The following is a 19,394-nucleotide window of genomic DNA, read 5'->3' as shown; positions in this document are numbered from 1 at the left end:
CCCCACTGCACGGGCCTGACTGAGATGGTACAGGACTCTGGGGTCTTACTTTGTCAGGACAGGATGATGGACCAGGCCTCAACAGATCTCCATTGAGTCTGGTGGGAGGAGATGGGGCTGCCTGCAGGCTCTGAGGAATTAAGAAATCTATTTGCATGACAGTGACGCCTTTCTCACCCTGAATCTGACACTCCAGCTTGCACTCCGGCTGCTGCCCACCTGTTCACCTCTCCAAACCTGGGGCACATGGGGCCAACCTGGTGGAGATTCCTGGTCAATGCACCAAAATGTTTTAAATTTCTCATGACTATCCCGTTGGCTCAATTAATGACATGATCAAATAGAATTACCTTATGCGTCAAGGAGATGATTTATAATGTTCTTTATCGTAACATGATAATGCTGTATACAAAATGAAGATAGATATATGAATAGGTTTGGGCCTAACACAATTCTAGCCCCAATCTAAGGACAACTAATTTGTTCTTTTTTTAAAAAACAACTATTTCTTATGACATGGTTTTGCTTGATGCTCGCCCTCCTGAAGAGATCACTGGTGACATGCGTGCTATAGCAAAGGGTGGTAAGAAAGCAGATGGTACCTGCCTATCAGAAAGAATAGTGTCTGGGGTCTTACAAACTACCAAACTCACTGCCATAGAGTTGATTTTGACTCAAATGGACTCTGGAGGGTGGGGTAGAACTGCCTGTGTCAGTTTCTGAGAGTGTGCCTCTTTATAGGAGTAGAAAGCCCGGTCTTTCTCCCGAGTAGCAGCTGGTGGTTTCAAATGATTGACTTTGAGGGTAGCAGCCCAGTGTATAACCATTACACCAGCAGGGCTCATTAAAAACTAAACAGCCATCTAAGTGAGGTGTCAACTAAGTCCACATGCAAGAAGGACACCAGCCTGTGTCATCCAAGGACTATAAATAATATAACCTAAACCAGAAGCAAGAAATAGTAGCAGAACTTAAATTGTAAACAATCCGTTTGCAGAAAGCTATGGAAAACAGTGCAAGCCCCAAATTCGTTTGCAGGATTCCCACATGGATTAAGTCTCTGGTGGATTCTTTCTAAACATATAGCCTTGGTAGCATACAGAAAGCATTGTAACGTCAATTATGGCCAATGTAGTTAGGTTAAAACGTAATGCTCTGTCATTTGATCTCCCTTCTGACTAATCCCCCCACCCCCTGCCAGCATTTTATTTACAGCTTATACAATCCATACATCAATTCCTTTCAACTCATTTTAAAGTTGTTTCAGTTTTAAATATTTTCGGCTTTCTCTTTGATCCAGGGGTTTCTATGTTTTGTGTAGTCGTTGTTGTTGGGTTTCTGTTTGCTTGCTTTGTATGATTTTTTATTTTACTTTTGCTTTGTATGATTTTTAGGATTGTGTTTTGTCCTGTATGATTTTCTGAATATGTATAGGTAGGTCTATAGAGACAGCAACTGGAGAGGAGCATGACAGGAACAATGGGAGAGAATGGGGTGCGAACAACAACGCATATGAGGAAAAATGTATGGAAATTGATTGTGGTGATGATTGCACAAATCTTAATATGATTGAATGATTAAATTGTATAAATTAAAGTTTAAGCCAATAAAACATTTTTTAAAGTAAAAAACCCCACTAAATATATTATGTTGATCTGAACTAACATAAACTCAATCAAATGTGCAATTTCCATGTATACTTGTTAGTGTTGCAGCGCTTTCAGCCAATTTACCTGGGGCTTTGCAACAGCACCATGAACTAATTTTACTTTATATTGGAGTGTTTGATCTTTCACTCATAACCAATGGATTTATGAAGGTCATGTGTTTTTATTTAGAGGGGAATTTGGCTTATCAAAGTCAATTACAAGCATTGCATTTGCGTGTTAGTTAAACTATCTGCTAGGTCAATTCTGAATGATATTCTGGGAAGGGAAGTTTCCCGGCAAGCTCTGGAGAAAGCTTCTGGCTTTTATATTGTGTGCCATCCCTGCTCCTCATCTGCCTGCCTCCAGAGCTTCATCCTTGGGGGAATGCTGCCCTCCTGTACTTGATTATTGCAAAGAGGACATGCCTTGTGTCTGTCAGTCTATCGTGTGGCTTCAATTCCAGCTCGGAAGAACGCCTTAGGGCTTCCACCAGGCCTTCTCAGGCCACGAAGTACAGTCTTTTTTTTTTTTTTTTTTTTCATCTTTAGGGTGAATGTTTTTATTTATTTATTTTTTTAATTTTAACAATTTATTGGGGCTCATACAATTCTTTTCACAGTTCATATATATACATACATCAATTGTATAAAGCACATCTGTACAGTCTTTGCCCTAATCATTTTTTTCTCTTTTCTTCTTTTACATTTTATTAGGGACTCATACAACAGTACAGTCTTTTTTATGAGTCTGAGTTTTGTTCCACATTTTCCCACTCCATCCAGGACCTCCTCTTGTAATCTCTTTCATCAAGGACAGCATCGAGATACTTTTTAATGGAATTTTTGTTCCCTGACTCAAAAGTAAATCCAAATGCATTTAATTCAATAGATTTTAATATTTGAAAATTCTCGTTGATTTTTAAAAACAATTTATTAGGGGCTCATACAGCTCTTATCACAGTCCATACATATACATACATCAATTGTATAAAGCACATCTGTACATTCTTTGCCCTCATCATTTTCTTTTTTTTTCTCCTCTTTTCTTTTTTTACATTTTATTAGGGACTCATACAACTCTTATCACAATCCATACATATACATACATCAATTGTATAAAGCACATCCATACATTCCCTGCCCCAATCATTCTCAAAGCATTTGCTCTCCACTTAAGCCCTTAGCATCAGGTCCTCTTTTTTTTTCCCCTCCCTCCCCGCGTCCCCCTCCCTCATGTGCCACTGGTAATTTATACATCGTTATTTTGTCATATCTTGCCCTATCCGGATTCTCCCTCCCCCCCCCCCCCCGCTTCTCTGCCGTCCCTCTCCCAGGGAGGAGGTCACATGTGGATCTCTGTAATCAGTTCCCCCTTTCCAACCCACTCACCCTCCACTCTCCCAGCATCGTCCCTCACACCCTTGGTCCTGAAGGTATCATCCACCCTGGATTCCCTGTGCCTCCAGCCCTCATATGTACCAGTGTACAACCCCTGCCCTATCCAGCCCTGCAAGGTAGAATTCGGATCATGGTAGTTGGGGGGAGGAAGCATCCAGGATCTGGGGGAAAGCTGTGTTCTTCATCGGTACTACCTCACACCCTAATTAACCCATCTCCTCTCCTAAGCCCCTCTATGAGGGGATCTCCATTGGCCGACACTTGGGCCTTGGGTCTCCACTCTGCACTTCCCCCTTCATTCAATATGGTATATATATATATATATATATATATATATATATATACATACATACATACACAACACATATACACACATACATATATATACATATAAACACATATATCTTCTTTTTTTTTTTTTTTGCATGATGCCTTATACCTGGTCCCTTTGGCACCTCGTGATTGCACTGGCCGGTGTGCTTCTTCCATGTGGGCTTTTTTGCTTCTGAGCTAGATGGCCGCTTGTTCACCTTCAAGCCTTTAAGACCCCAGACACTATCTCTTTTGATAGCCGGGCACCATCAGCTTTCTTCACCACATTTACTTATGCACCCATTTGTCTTCAGCGATCCTATCATGGAGGTGTGCAGTCAATGATATGATTTTTTGTTCTTTGATGCCTGATAACTGATCCCTTCAGGACCACTCGATCACACAGGCTGGTATGTTCTTCCATGTGGACTTTGTTGCTTCTGCTCATTGATTATTTTTAAAGCAACATTTGTAGACTTTAATTTTTGCAATTCTCCTTAAAATTTTTTTCATTGTGAAAGAGGTATGAGTTTACATATCAGATCATCAAGTTTGCAGTCAACAATCAGAATAACCTATCAATCCTTCCCATGGCTTGCCTGGTTCCTGTCCTACCCCCCTTTGTTTTAGGATATTATCTGAGAGAGAAGACAATTCTCCTTCCCCCACCCCCCAATTATTTAGTAATCATAACTAACTTTAGAATTAGATTGTTAAATACCTTAATAACATATACATGAAATTAAGAGACATAGTAACTTCACTACAATAATGAGCCTTCTAATTCAGGAGCTTACTATTTATTCACATCTCCTTTGAGGCTAGTTAGTGAACTTTGCAACTTTCTTCATAAACATTTCAGGCAATGCTTATTAGCTCTCGTTGCTCTCAGGCCTCCTCAAGTCAGCTCTGACTCACTGCACCCCTGTGTACAACAGGATGAAACCCTTGCCAACACCATTCCCACACCTGTTGCCATGTTGGAGCCTACCTTTGCACCCACGGTGTCAATCCATCCCTTTGAGGGTTTGCCTTGGCTTAGAGCTCCTTCTCCAGGGCCTAGTTTATCCTGATGACATGTTCAAAGAACATGAGATGAAATGCCTGCCTTTTCACTTCTTAGGAGCCTTCTTCCACGACTGATCTGTTTGTTCCTCTGGCGGGCCATTGCGCCTTCCATCTTCTTCACTAATACCATAATTCAAATGCCTCCATTCTTCTGCAGTCTTCTTTACCCATTGTCTGGCTTTCACATGCACAGGAGGCAACAGAAAAGACCCTCTGCTCTGGAGCACTCTAAAGAGGTTTTGTGCAGTAGGTGTGCCCAATGGAATAATCATTTGGTGTCTCATTGCTGCTTCTCTGATTGTCAAAAGCAGACTGATACAAATAATTCTATAACTCCCATAGAACTTTCTTTTGTTATGAAAAGGAATTTGAATCTCATCTATTATGCCTCTGGTTCTCTGGTAGTGTGCTTAAACATTATCTCCAGTACTTGCTAAAAATGGATTTTCTTGGCTTCTAAACCTAGGAATCCTGATTCTGAACATTTGTGATGATTCGTCTGAATCTGCATTTTTTAAAGACTGCAAAGACCGTTGTGGTTAGGGGAGAGAGTCTGAGTTACCAGCCCACCTCCCGCTCCTTCTCCCACCAGTCCAAGTCTCAACAACCCTGCTCTCCAGCCTCTCCGGTCTTCCAACTCCCGCAGTTTCAGCACCTCCATAGAGAAGCTAAAGTCACCGTGTCAGGGGGCTTCTGGAGGAGTGAGGGGGCTAGCCCCTCTCACCTCGCCATTAGACTAGGCCTTTGGCAGTACTACTCATACATTGAGAGTAGCCTCTTATTTGAGCCACATGGAAGCCATAGCAAACGTGAAAGGCTATCTCTGACTGGAACAGATGTCGCCCTACCTTCGCTGTACCACTTATTCCAGTGGGGTGGGAGTGCCACAAAAGCCAGGCACAATGAAGGAAGGAATGCCCCAATCATGGCCACACTGGCTGCTGCCCGTGCTTGGCATCGTCCTGAGGCCACAATTTTTCCATCATCGCAAATCCACCAGCCGGATAGTAGCGGACGATTTCATGCACACCTCCAATGCCAAGAAAGTCTTTGGTAGGAAGACCCTGGACATTGCCAGGGCCAACACCTCTGCTGTGGAAGTGAAGGCTTTGGGTCCACCACATGGGGTCAACGGTCCTATCATCGGTGGCCACTCTGGGGAGACCATTGTTATCCCCTTGCTCTCTCCGTGTACTCCCCAAAGTGGACGTCTCCCAGGACCAGCTGACAGCCCTCACTGGGCAATTCCAGGAGGCCAGCACAGAGACGGTCAAGGAGAAAGCTGGAGCAGGATGTGCCACCGGTTCCTGGTAGGTCTTCCCGCTGTGGATGCAATAATGAAAGGAAGGGGCTTTTGGATGCTCCTTTGTGAAGTTGCAGGGAAAGGACTGCCCCTTTTTCTCCACCCCATTCATACTGGGGAATAAAGGGGGGCTGGAGAAGACCCTGGACATGGGCAAGGTCTCCTCTTTTGAAGAGAAGATGAGAGCCCATGTGATTCCCAAGACAGCAGGCAGCATCAAGAAGGGAAGGGGTTAGTGAACAGCATGAAATAAGAAAGCAGTTAAAAAAAAACCAAAAAACAAACAAACACAAAAGAAAGCAATTCAAGAATACGCCTCTTTCTGAATGTATTCATGTGTCATGTCTCCGAAAACCATCTCCGGTACCTCCGTTCCTCTCATTGGCTTGGATGATGTTTATTGTATTGACATGATTACTCCTTCCAAATTGGAGGCGGTGCATTAATAAAAGTGATCCTAGGTTTTCTTTAAAAAAAAAGAAGACAGGGGCGGGGGGCGGAGATCATTGTCCTTAGTATACTGGAAGAATGCTATGACAGGCAAATACTAGCTATTCATTTGATTTATTTTTTGCTCTGGGGAGTGAGCTAGGCAGACTTGCATTTTATTTTCCCTGTTACATGGAGGAAGCCTGCTGGGTTAGTGCCTAAAAGCTTGACTGCTGATCAAATGACTGCAACAGGCAGAGAGGAAGACGTGGCAAAGAGAATGTGGGTGAAGGGAGACAATGGACAGACAGTGTATGATATGAAAGAATAATAACAATATATAACCAACACGGATTCATGAGAGTGGAAGGATGGGGGAGGGAGGGGAAGCGAGCTTACACTAAGGGCTCCAGTAGAAAGAAAATGTTTTGAAAATGATGATGGACACATATGTACAAAGGCGCTTGATACATCCGATGCACGGAATGTTATAAGAGCTGTAAGAGCAAAAAAAAAGCTGTAAGAGCCCCAATAAAATGATTAAAAAATTTGTAAAAGATGTGGCAGACTTTCCCTGTGGGACAATCCTGTTCTGTTCTATAGGGTCGAGATGAATCAGCATCAGCTTGACAGAGCACATTCTGATAGAAGCAAGAGCGAGAGGGAGCGCATGGATTTACTCTTGGTTCTGAGCTGTCAGTGAAATTTGCATGGCGATAACTGTGAGTTAATATTTACCGAGTGCCTGGAGAGTCCTGGTGGCACATTGGGTTGACTGTTGGGTGGGCTCCGGGAAAGTACCCCTCTTTGTCCAGTTGACGGACACACAGCACACTGTCACAAGTTGATCCTTGTTTGGGCGCACCGCGACCCCAAGAGGCAGCGTGAAACTGGTCCTCGCACGAGGTTCTTGAGGACAAAAGCAGACAGGCCCTTTCTCCCACTAGAGCGACAGTTGCATGGGAACCTTCGTTAGGGTGAGCAGCCCAAACCTTAACGCACGACCCTGCAGGAAGTCTTGTGGGGGTGACCCTACCTGATCTCCTCTGGCTTCCTTATTGCCATGAGGCAGAGGCCAGGCATGACTCCAGTCCCCATCTCTCTCTCTCTTTCTTATTATTTTAACCTATACTGATACCAGTGTTCTCCCTGCAACAGTCCCCTACGATGCTTCGTTCCATAATTCAATGCAATGGTCACATAGAGCTCACAGGCAATACGCACAATTAAAGGGGGTTCTTTTTTTAAAAATCATGTTATTAGGGGCTCATACAACTCTTATCACAATCCATACACACATCAATTGTATAAAGCACATTTGCACATTCATTGCCCTCATCATTCTCAAAACATTTGCTCTCCACCTAAGCCCCTGTTATCAGCTCCTCATCTTTTCCCCTCCCTCCCCGCTCTCCCCTCTCTCATGAAGCCTTGATAGTTTACAAATTATTATTTTGTCATATCTTGCACTGTCCGGCGTCGCCCTTCACTAAAGGGGGTTCTTATGGAAGCTAACAGGTCACCACAATCAGGGTCAGTAAACAGTAGAGATAGATGCATTCATTGGTCTACATCAGTACCTAGCCTCAGCCAGCAGCCAAGCCTCTCTGCTCCTCAGTCTCTAACCCACAGGGTGCCCTGGCTTCTGCTTCTGGGGAAGTCAGCCCAGAGCCCTGCTTCACCATTGCCTTTATAGTGGTCTCTGCCAAAATCTCTGGTCTCAGCCTGGCTCCTTTGATCTTTCCCATGATACACATGCCACAGCCTCTGGTGCCTCTGGCCTTGGCTTCTGCTCAACTTCTTGAACTTGCTCTGGCACTTCTTGGCGTGTTCAACTAATGGTGCTTTGCCCCTATCCTCTGTATTTGAACCATGGCTCTTACACGCAGAGGATGGTTTTGAGGTGTGGTTTTTGTCTTTCAGCAAACCATACCCAAAAGAAAAGAAAGGGTGTGATTTGGTTCACACCCTCCACTAAGGTGAAGACCTAATCCCACCTTAATCTTATCTATTAGCCTAGCAGATAACGCCCTCCAAAATGTGATGGTAATCCTAGGCAGCGGCTAGAGGGGCTCCATGAGGGGCGCCATATTAATGGACAGTGTCCCTACACCAGCAGGGCTCCTTTGACAGCAGAAGAGAAGCCTGCAAAAAGGCTGCAGGGTGAAGATCGCAGAGGCATCCTACGGCTATTTTTTAAAAAAGGTGTAGTGTAATCAGAAATTAATGTTCTATCAATGGAAGTGTTGTCACGACTCCAAAATGGAGGGATGTTCTTATAGAGGACTAATTACATCTAGAAATTATTTCTTCATAGATGGGAGTCCTTTGGGAAGTTGTTGCTCATGACTTAACTTTTATAGCGGTATAAAAATAACTTGATTCCTAAAAATTAAGCCTGGTGATACATGAAGAAATTATCCGAGTCTGGGCATATATATGCTACATACATTATTAGTTTAATAAGGGTCAAGTAGGGTAATATGTAAAGACCAAAGAATGTAACTATTTGCTTTATTTCTAGTAAGATAGGCATTGTATCCCTTAGTCATACAATCTAGCAAACTCCTTGCAAAATATTTAATATTTAGTAAGTAGTAAGACAGATCTGTTGAAGGAATGAATGAAGGAAGGAAGGATTCATTTTGAAGTCACTGGTGATTTTAATTTGATTTGTTACCATAGTGTGGCATAGACAGAAAGTAGATGCTGTAGTTTCTGTTTTTCTGTTTTAAATAACTGTTAAATGTGAATAACTCAATTCCAACGTATCATGACTGCATTTAACAGAGTAGAACTGTTATGAATGGGACAAGTTCTTGTTGGAGACAATGGTTAGTTTTAACTGAGACTATAAAGGCAATAAAATAGCATTGGATGTGGTACTTAAATTTCAGGAGCTTCTGTTTTTCAAGAGAAATAAAAGTTATAAATGTTTCCCGTGTATGCTGCATGAATATAAAGTACTCTCAAAGGTATTTGTTCCAAGTTGGACCTTACTTGTTTTTTCACTGTTTTATTTTTTAGACTTAAAAAATTATTTTATTGGGGCCTCTACACTGTTGTATTCTTTAGGAGTCCTGACAGTGAGCTCCAGTAAGCTTTGGATTTGCTAACTTCAAGGTTGGCGGATCAAATCCACCGGTGGCTCTGAGGGAGAGATACAGGCTTTCAGCCCCATAAAGGATTCCAGTAGAGCTCTGAAAGTATAGTGGGTTATGTTTGGGGCTATTAACTACAAGATCAGTAGTTTGGGCTGATAGCCACCAGGTCAACAGTTTGAAACCACTAACCGCTCTTGGAAGAAAGACGAGGCTTTGTACTCCTGTAAAGATATACAGTGTGGGAACCCCACGGGGTCAATTCTACTCGGCCCTAACGGGTGATGACCAGTTGGAATGAATTGAATCGATCAATGGCAGTGAGGTTTGGCACCACTCTGTGGCTCTGGCTCTGTTTTTGCTGTGTTCTTTCAGAAGACACAAACAGCAGAAGACGAGTCAAGAACTATTGATGTGGTTAATATTAACCATTTCTCCTTGATGACACCACTGTAGATTACACTTGAAACAAGACCCTTTTTGCCTTTAGCGGGTAGAATCTGTGGTGATAGAAGGTACCATTTTAAAACTGCCTTTTAGTGGTAACAATGTGCTCAAACATCACAAGGATTGTGAGGATGGGGCAGCTTCTCTTCTGTTGTGTGTACATAGGGTTGCTATGAGTCACAACCAAGTAGATGGCACCTAACAATGAGTGATAGAATAAATCAGGAAATGGTGCTGTGAAAGGAATCTCCAGCCCCTGGCACAGTGTGGAAGATGTACTAGATTCCTCTGTCCTTGGTTTCCCAGGAAAAAGAATTCAAGTTGAAGCCTGGTTTGTGATTTAAGTGGGTTTTTATAAAGGAGGGAAGCAGTTTCAGGTTTTATAGCAAAGAGGGCCCCCTCAGGGCACTTCACACCCACACCACTTCACACCCACACAGTGGAGACATGCAGCCTGGAGGCCAGAGGAGCAGCTGGGAAAGAGAGGGGACTGCATTTGAAGTTTCAGCCTTTTGGGGCTTTCTGCTGGGAGGCATGTTGATGGTACTGGTTGGCCCCATTGGCTGAATTAAGCCCATCTGGCCTAGATTGGGGCTTCCTGGCTTCTGGGTCTGAATGTGTGCGTGCCCTCTGGCCTTGATGGCTTCCAACTTCTTGTAAAGGGGGAAGGGAGGCCTTAGCTTGTAGAAGGACAACCACTAAGTCTAGCTACCTAACAGATGTAGTAGAATTGGGAAGCTGAAGAAGGCTGTGAAGCTAAAGGTATGAGACCCATGATCCAGCAAAGGCTAAGGGTTCAGCAGACTTGAGAGTTGCAAGAAAGGACAATTGAATGGCTAATTTGGTGCAATGTGTATATGATGTACTGAGAATGTTTTCTTAGCTGGAAGAGATGGGGGGAAATGGAATTTCTACGACCCATAAGGGATGCTGCAATCCCCCAGTAGCTCTTCCGGAGAAAGACGGGGCTTTCTACTCCCCTGAACAGTTAGTCCCAAAGAGGGTCGCTGTGAGTCAACATTGACCTTGTGGCGGTGAGCTTATTTTTCCTGGTTTATCAGAAGTGTTCAATATAGATGATAGAAACTTCTAAGGTTGACTGATTTAAATCAGGAGAGCACATGTGTACAGAGCAGGAGCAAGAAACAGTTAAGTCTTCATTAATTCTGACTACATTTTATATCGATATATCTGACATGTCTTTATCTAAAGATATATCAGATACATATACTTGATTTAAGATATGTATCTGATAATATCTTTCTTATCCCCCAAACCAAGAACCCAAGCTCACTGCCATGGAGTTGATTCCGACTCACAGCGAGCCTACAGGATTTCTGAGACTCAGTCGTCCTGAAGTCGGAAACTTCCTCTTACTCCTAACCCCTCATTATCAGACACTCGCAGTGGTCACTCGCTGGGGACCCTGCCAGCTTTGCTCCATGGCGTATAAACAGGGTTTGAGCTTTTCTGTTTTTTTCAAAAAGCATCTGGTCGTATAGTTGGCGGTATCATGGCATCGTAGTAATTTTCCAGACCCTTAACCTTTCCGCTGCTCAGGGACATTTCTGGGATCCGAGTTTAGCCAAGAGGGGCTTAAGCCAGGAGGCTGACCACCAGCGGCTGCTTTCAATGGGGGTTCGCTTGGACTTCACACCAAGGCACCTATGCAAATGCCTACCTTTCGCTTTCTCCCTTGACCTAACTTCCTGTGCCAGAAGCTTTTGTCTGCCCCAATTTGCTTCTTTCTTTCACAAATTCCCCTCACCTCTGGCTGCCGGCTAAGCCAACAGGTCCTATCCCCCCCGCCCCCCCCCCCGGGAGGGTACCGTGTTTGCTGAAGCCCTCCCCCTTTTCCCTGTCCGTCTGGCGGCCCTGGGTCCTTTACCTTGGGCTTCAGGTCCCAGCCCGTCCCCCCGCCCCCCCTGCAGACCGCAGGTTTTGGGGGAATCAATCTGTCCTTTACCCCAAGAGCGAGGTGCCGTAAGTTTCCTGTTGGCCGTTAAACCTACACTGCGATCTTCCGAAGACCCTGGTCCGTTCCCCACCGGCAGCTGCTCGGGCGAAAGACGAGGCTTTCTCCAGCCGTAGAGAAACCCGCGGGGGCAGTTCCACGTACCCCTACGACGGTCGCCATCTACTCGGTGGCAGGGGTTCATATTGGTTCATTTTTCCTGCGCCTTTCCGCCCGGGTTGCTGTGGGTAAAGCACGAGGCTGCTAAGGTGCAGGGTAGTGATTCCCACCGTAAGCCGATCCCGGGAGGAAGAAGAGGAAGAGGTGTTTCCAACAGGCAACCCTCCCGGCGTGGTTCTGTCTGGCACGGCTCAGCTCCATAGTAGTGTTTTGGGGTCTTTTCCTCTGCCCCCCCCCCCACGTGCTAGGAGCACTGCTGGTGTAGCGGCAAAGCGTTCATCTGCCATCAGCATGGTCCATAGTTCGAAATGACCAGTGGGAGACTGGGCTTTCTACTCCTGTAAAGTCAGTCTCGGAAGCTGGGTGGCAGTGAGCTATTATCTATGTCACCAGTGCCTCTTGGGAGACAACCCCAACCCGTCCCCCCACACCCTCCTAGGGATGCCGAAGCTGCCTTTGACTATGGCAGTAGGGTGTGTTTTACTTTAGTAATCTTTTTATGCATTTTACCTTCACTTAATGAACAATGAAAAGCTTCATTAAAAAGTTATCTCCGGAGGGGGCCATTCTCTCTGCCCTCACATTCCTGCTGACCCCACCTGGAGAATCATCCACCACCATGTGCTTTGTGATCACTTTGCATCATTGCATGCAGCTGCATGAATCTGAAGAGGGACTTCTTATGGACTAGTGGTGAACATCCGGACTTGATCTGGACTGGAATCTTTGCTTCCTGTATTATTACTTCTTGATATAATAAAGCTCTCTCACTCACACACACCAAGTTATACCTTATGTCTTAAAACAACACGATTAAGATCTGAAGTCGGTGCCAAGCTCTCATTAAATAGTGGAATGACAGATACACAGGAATAGCCCGTCCAAAACCAATAGAAAATTCCCATTTTGCTTATGGAAACCTGTGCCCATTTTAAAAACATCTCACATTTGTTTGAGTTTTAAAATTTTAATAAAAATATTAAACCTTTTATGCACTAAGAAGAATGTAAAAGATACCATCCGCAATGTCTGAGAGTGAAATATTAGGAGTATACAATATCATAGAAAGCAAATTTATGGTACATCTAAATATAGGAATGTGTCATTTTTGCTCCCTTGTATGTTCTTTGAAATAGGACGTTTTTGTGTTTGGACATTTAAAGAACATCATATTAAAACCTTTTGGGAGTAGGCTTATTGGTTTTCTCTTTGCTTCTGTTAACACTGCTACTGCTACATATGTAAGGACACATCAGTAATGAATGGACTATACACTAAAAATCAAAGATGATTTAAATATGTTGATATGTAATGATATATAAATTTTAAGTGACAAAAACAATATAATGTAAGATGTTTCCCTTTTGCATCTTGATCGGCATCCTCACTTGAAATATTCTTTCCGTTTATCCAAGCATCGCTGGCTGCGTGATTGATCCGTAACTATCCTTTCACTGTGGGAGTAGGATACTATTCCTTTTGTGTTTTTTAAAATCATTTTTGGTGCGGCTCATACAGCCACTGAAACAAATCTAACTTTAAAAGCAAGGATGTAACTAGTTACTATTTATTAGGGGCAGAGAGATCTGAGCCAGGAAACCACCTAAATGTCTACTGAGAGGGAAATGCTGTGGTACACCTGCCGCTATATGACAGCTGTTTATGGTCCAAGCCACTCACCTCCTAGCAAGCCTATTGGATGAGGAAGCATTAAGGACTTGTTTCCTTGGCACACAAGTTCACCAGGTCCCAGAGCCAGTTACCATTCAAACACTTAACCATCAAACTACCCCCTACCACTACAAAGCAGTGGAGAATGAGCTATGAAACAACAGAAAGACATCTATGATAGAGTAAATAGAAAATGTAAATTCCAGAATAGGCTTCTACTTCAAATAAAAAGCAAATCATTCTTGCTCAGTAGATTTTTACTTGAGTAAAATTATGAGGCAGACACAGCTGTAATGGAAAAGTGGATATTCTTTTTATTTGTGTGCACCAATATTTGTAAGTCAGCCAGTGATGTTGGTACTGTTGTTACCATGATGCAGCGAAATACAAAGAAGAAACAAACAAAGGTTTATAATTAAAACAGAGCAGAAGGGTAGAGGAAATCAAAGAAGCGCATTATGACTTAACCTTCCCCCACCCCTAAATTGTCTAGTAAGACTCCCAAGTCCTGTACACTGCAAATAACCCTTCGTCACACATCTTTCTACTTTTAGGTACTATTATTGAGGCTAGATCCTAAGGCCATTCAAGGTAGTATTCTATATAGTTATTTATAGGCAGGGACATGGCTTATCATGCTGTGCAGAGTAACCAAGGTAAACCATCATCTTATCGAATCTTTGGTTAAATAGAAACCACAATCTTCACCCTGTTCCCCAAGCCCCCCCTCCCCGCCCCTCCATACAGTAGGATCAAGGAAAACCAGGTTGTCAAGGCAAGGGTGTTCTAAAGCAAGAAGTCCTACAAAATAGGAAGTCACGCGGTCACTGCCCGGATGGGCATGGGGCTAAATGTCTGTCTTCATACAATCTTCAGATTGTATGCTTACGGACTCATTTAAAAAGAAATCTAACGTTTGTACGGCTTCCAGGTCACAGAGAGAAGCTTGCTGGACCGGGGGCAGCAGGAAGTCTTCTCCACAGTTCTGGAATGCGTTGTTCCAGGCTGGACTGTTCCAGGCCTGGTTACTCCAGGCTTGGGTACACCACAGCTGGCTATTCCACATCTGGCTGCTGTTCCACGTCTGGTTACTGCTGTTCCAGGTCTGGTTGCTCCAAGCCTGACTATTCCAACCCTGGTTATTACAGGTCTGGTTGTTCCAGGCCTGGCTGTTCCAACTCTGGTTGTTCCAGGCCTGGCTGTTCCAACTCTGGTTGTTCCAGGCCTGGCTATTCCAGCTCTGATTGCTCCACATGGGAAGGCTTCCAGAAGGAAGGCATCCTTGGTGGTAGGAAGCACAGACGTCCAGGTATTCTGTAGGTGCAGAGACCTTTTGAAAGAGAATGATGGATTAACTGAAAAGGCTAACGGGAATATCAGATTAGAGTTTGGTTTGTAATGGTTCACAGGGGAGACAAAAACACACCGAAATAAGTTTTTTATTACCTGAGTCACACCATGGTTATTCTTGGACCAGTTGGTGGTTTTCTGCCACCTCTTACATTTCATTCTCTGGTTCTGGAACCAGGTCTTCACCTGCAGGGAAAGTGAGCAGATCAGGTCAAAGAGGTCAAAGAGAACAGACATGGAGACGTGCTTGGGGAAAGAACTCCGGTCACTTCAACCTGGCAGTTCAATAAAACCAACCAACGAAAAACCTACCTGAATTGCTCGGGAACAAAATGTAGTTTCTAGAGCCTTAAAAAAAAATCCAGGACCAATGTTCTAAGAATAAATATCCTCCCCCAACCCAAAAGTCAGTGGGCTGCTTTTTGCTTACTAAACTCAAAACATACTACCTACCTAAGGGAGTACCTACTGAAATTTCTCTCTCTCTTCTGGAGGGTTTGCCCCTAACAGTAGTCAACAGCTGCCCTGCAAGCCATATCAGCTCATTTATATTGAATGATGGCATTTCACTTTAGAAATTAGGAAAACATCAAGTTGCATTCCAAAGCACATCAAACTAAGATTTCTGGACAGTTTATAGACCGAGTCAGCAAACAAGTGACACACCATTGATACGGGTGAGCAGCTTTTAGGGCTATAAAGCTAACATTCGATAGAAAGGAGTTGATGGATCATCCAAAGACTTGTAAGAGCCTCTCCCACTATAGTGATTTTAAATTTTAAAAAAGTTAAAAAATAGTAAAGAAGATGAAGACAATTGAAAGAAGGGAGCGGGGGAAGGAATAGAGGAAATAAAGACCACTCATTGGAAATCCAGTGCAAAGATTAATAATAAAGACTTAATTTAATTAGAATGGGACCAAGAATTGGTCAGAGACTCTTCATGTTTACAAGTTGGGAGGATAGTCGATCCCTCTTGGATTAAGGAGAACATGTTTAATGGTTTGAATAATCTCAGTTTGTGCAAAAAGGCAATCTGTTGAACAACTAGGACACGGTGAGAGAGGAGGTTAAGGAAGCAAGCTGTCATGTTCACTTTTTACATGGAATGGGTTGCCTAGTGATCCCGAGCTGCCGAACCAGCTCTAACAGACTGCAAAGAAAGCCGGTGTACCTGTTTGTAACTCAGATTCAGGACTTCGGAAAGCTCTTGCATCTGCTGCAGGCTGAGGTACTTCTGTTTCTGAAAGCGGTCCTTAAGTATGCACAGCTGCATCTGTGAGAACACAGTTCGCACCTTCTGCCTCTTGCCCTGGCTCTCCTCCTGCCTCGCTGGGTCCTCCGCAGAGGCGGGCAGCTGGGCTTTCGGACTGGTGGAAGAGTCCGGGCTCTTCTGCAGAAGCAGGTCCACGGAGGAAGGACGAAGCGGAGACTCGGCTGGGAACAAACAACACCACATTTTCCTTAAATAATTCCCCCGGCTCCCAGAGTAATGAAATATTGTTTCATAGTGCTTTCACAATCCTGACCCCACACCGCCCCCAGCAGAGTAAACAGCCAGTAACAATCTTAATTCTTAACCAGAGATCATTGAGCACTTCTTGTAGACATTGTAATGTGGAACGGACACGTTTAGAGAGATTTCAAACAAGCGACCTTCTTCATGCCATTCACTGTGCATTGGTGACCAAAAGGAGGAATATACATGTTCATGTCAGAATGGTGTCCACCCACTAGTACCAGGCCTGTCTCTCCACAAATGAGTTCTTGTTTGTAATCTTACTCAGCTCCAGGGGTGACATTTTATGAGCTAAACAATATGTTTTTCTGTGTAACCTGTAAAATCCCTTTACTGCTCAGGTATGTCTAAGTACCAGGACTACCAAATGTGAACTGGTAGGCTTCAACCTCAACCTAGGCTCTGTCTTTACCAACGGTGTGACCGCTCCCATATAAAGCCAGTTTTATGAGTTAAAATGAGGAATAAGAGATTCCTTAAATGTCTCATACAGGACTTAATAGCAATCGATTTAGTAATCCTCAAGTTTACTTCTGCCTTCATTACTTGGATTTAGCGGACACTTTAAAAAGTTCACCATAAAAAAAACAAAACAACAAAAAAAGTTCACAATCTCGAAATTCCTCGCCAGTAGCACCAAGAAAAGCAATTAGGACGTATCCTCTTAGATAGCCCAACCCCCTCCATGTCTGACATCACAAAAAAGCAGAATTATGTTGAAGCTGAACACCATTCTGAAGCCCTAGTAGCAAGGACTTCAAAGGCAAACCAAGTTCAAATCATTAACTGGCCTCGGTGATGATCAGAACAAGTTCGCTGGGGTAATCTTTACCATAAAGTAGGAACCGCAAAAAAGAAAAAAAAAAAAAGTAGGAACCGCATACGATGTTCCACACCCCCAAACTCCAGACTCCCTGCCATTGAGTGGACATGGCTCAGTGACATGGCTAGCGACCCTACTGGACAGAACTGAACTTCTGAGACTCATCTCTTTATGGGAGAAGAATGCCTTGTCTTTCACCCTAGAAGCAGCTGGTGGTTTCTTGCAATGGTGAACTTGAGGTTTGCAGCCCAATCTGTAACGTAACTAGAACGTAAGTTCTCAAATCGGAGCTTCCCGATACTGTCCACACACCTGAAGAGGGAAAAAAGCCACCTGCCGTGGCAGTTCTTATTTCAACGACACTAAAATGCTTCTGGGTGAGATTTCTGCCATCGCTGGCACTTGGTAAATAATATATAAAAAAGAAAAATGTACTCACGCTGTCTTCCGGCCAATTAGCTGAAGCATTTACTAAAAAGTGTACCCGGCACTGTAATACTCAGACTGACGTATGCACCACTCACGTAATGATTGCAATTACACATTTGCCCTACCACAATAGTTAAGCTTGTAGGTTTTTAATAACTAGCAAGGACTCAATTAGAAGTTGAACTGCAGAGTGTTCTTTTGGCCGCTGTCGTTAACCGACTCCCGGGACACAGTTAAAGCACAACAGCGCAAGCCACAAGTTACCACAAGTTATCAAGAGAAAGGTGTACAGAGGGTTAACAGATAAACACCTACTTGTATTGAGTTACAATTTCTCAAGAAACGGCCTCAATACCCTTGCTTCTCTCTCTTTCCCTTCAGGAAGTTGGGCTTCTAAGATGAGCATTTCCTTACCTGTCTCTGAGTAGGAAGCCTCAGCAGACGACATTTGCAAGGATGTGTAATCTTCTTTAGTCCCCAAACTGGTAGTTACTGGCGGAGAGTTTCTAGAATCGGAAGCTTCAAGAAGGCTTTGGGGAGAAGCTACATACACACTCATTTTGCTGAGGAAAAAAAACCCCAAAAATGAACAACAAAATCAAAGCCCTCAATTGTGTAGTAGCGGGAAGCGAACAGCCCAATCCAAGGAGGGCGGGGGGGTGGGGAGAAAGATTTTGGAGTCTCAGAGCTTGGAGCTGAAAACGACTACGTATATATTCTGTAGACCGGCCCCTCGGGCCGCCCTCCTTCCTCCACACACCCAGTAGAATTCCCAGTTAAATCCCGTCTGCCAGTCTCAACAGGGCCATTGTAATGCAAAAGTTCCTGAAAGTAGAGCTGCAGGGTAACCCAGACTGGGTGGGGAAGAGACTTGGAACCTGGGGCTAAATAACTAGCAGACAAATTAAGCCCCGAGGAGGAAATACCTCCAGGTTCACCTCGTTTCCACTTGTTAAATCAAAGATGCCCCTCCGATTCCTGAAGCAACATCAGGTCGTGGAACTCCCACTAGAGAACTGCCAGGCTCAAGTCGAGCCTCAAGCTCTGCCTGCCCTTGGCGGAAGCCTCTACTCGCTACATTTATCTCTTGCATTCCCTCTAAGGCAAGGCACCGGAGAACACAGGCACCATTGCAACATTTTGCTAAAGGCAGCATTGTAACAAGTTGCTAAAGGCATCCATTGCTATTCAACTTGTTTCCAACTCCCATTTTGTTCGTTTAGCTTTCAGAGAGACAAACTCTTTCCCTCCGGATGGGATGGGTAGGTGCCGGGGAGTAGATTCTGATGTATAGCAATCCAATGTGACAGTATCTTTGGGTAGGAGCTGCAACCTGCGGACAAAAGACACGACACGTTGGGGTCCTGAGAGTAATGAAGTATGCCTATCTAGCATCACCATGGAAGATTTCAAATTAGACTTTTGTCTAACGTTTGTATAATGAATCTGATGGGACAGAATCTTGGCCTAGACTCTTATTAGGACTCTTTATTCATTTGTAAACATAAGTGACTACCTCCCTCCATGTCTCCTTGCAAGGATTACAGGAGATAAAGTGCTAAATACACATAATGTTTGACACATCCGTGACCCACACTCAGTGGCTGTTAATGGAAATCCTATTAGAAGTCTATGCCTAAGACCTTCAGGTTGGAAATGAACTTTTTGCTGAATTTTAGTTTTAATCCAGTGATTAAAAGCCAAACTGCCTTAGTTAGAGTGGATGCCTATTCAGAGATCTTATAGGGAAAGGTAGAATTGC

The 19,394-nt window shown here is 43.9% G+C and overlaps 1 protein-coding gene and 1 pseudogene across 1 annotated transcript; one reads left to right on the top strand and one right to left on the bottom strand.

The window, feature by feature from the left end:
- Positions 1 to 5,328: 5,328 nt before the first annotated feature.
- Positions 5,329 to 5,965, top strand: LOC142451650 (malate dehydrogenase, mitochondrial-like; annotated as a pseudogene).
- An 8,393-nt stretch (positions 5,966 to 14,358) lies between these two features.
- On the bottom strand, positions 14,359 to 18,191 carry NANOG (Nanog homeobox). Its single transcript, XM_075553366.1, has 5 exons — positions 18,047 to 18,191; positions 16,036 to 16,298; positions 14,958 to 15,047; positions 14,677 to 14,841; positions 14,359 to 14,562 (listed from the first exon to the last, which is right to left on the bottom strand). Exons 1-5 carry the CDS (start codon positions 18,189 to 18,191, stop codon positions 14,359 to 14,361), a joined length of 867 nt encoding a protein of 288 aa, XP_075409481.1.
- Positions 18,192 to 19,394: the final 1,203 nt, after the last annotated feature.

The sequence above is a fragment of the Tenrec ecaudatus genome, chromosome 6, assembly GCF_050624435.1.
Source record: "Tenrec ecaudatus isolate mTenEca1 chromosome 6, mTenEca1.hap1, whole genome shotgun sequence".
Lineage (NCBI taxonomy): Eukaryota > Metazoa > Chordata > Mammalia > Afrosoricida > Tenrecidae > Tenrec > Tenrec ecaudatus.
The sequence above is the reverse complement of the archived record's forward strand: the minus strand, read 5'-3'. Positions and strand labels throughout refer to the sequence as shown.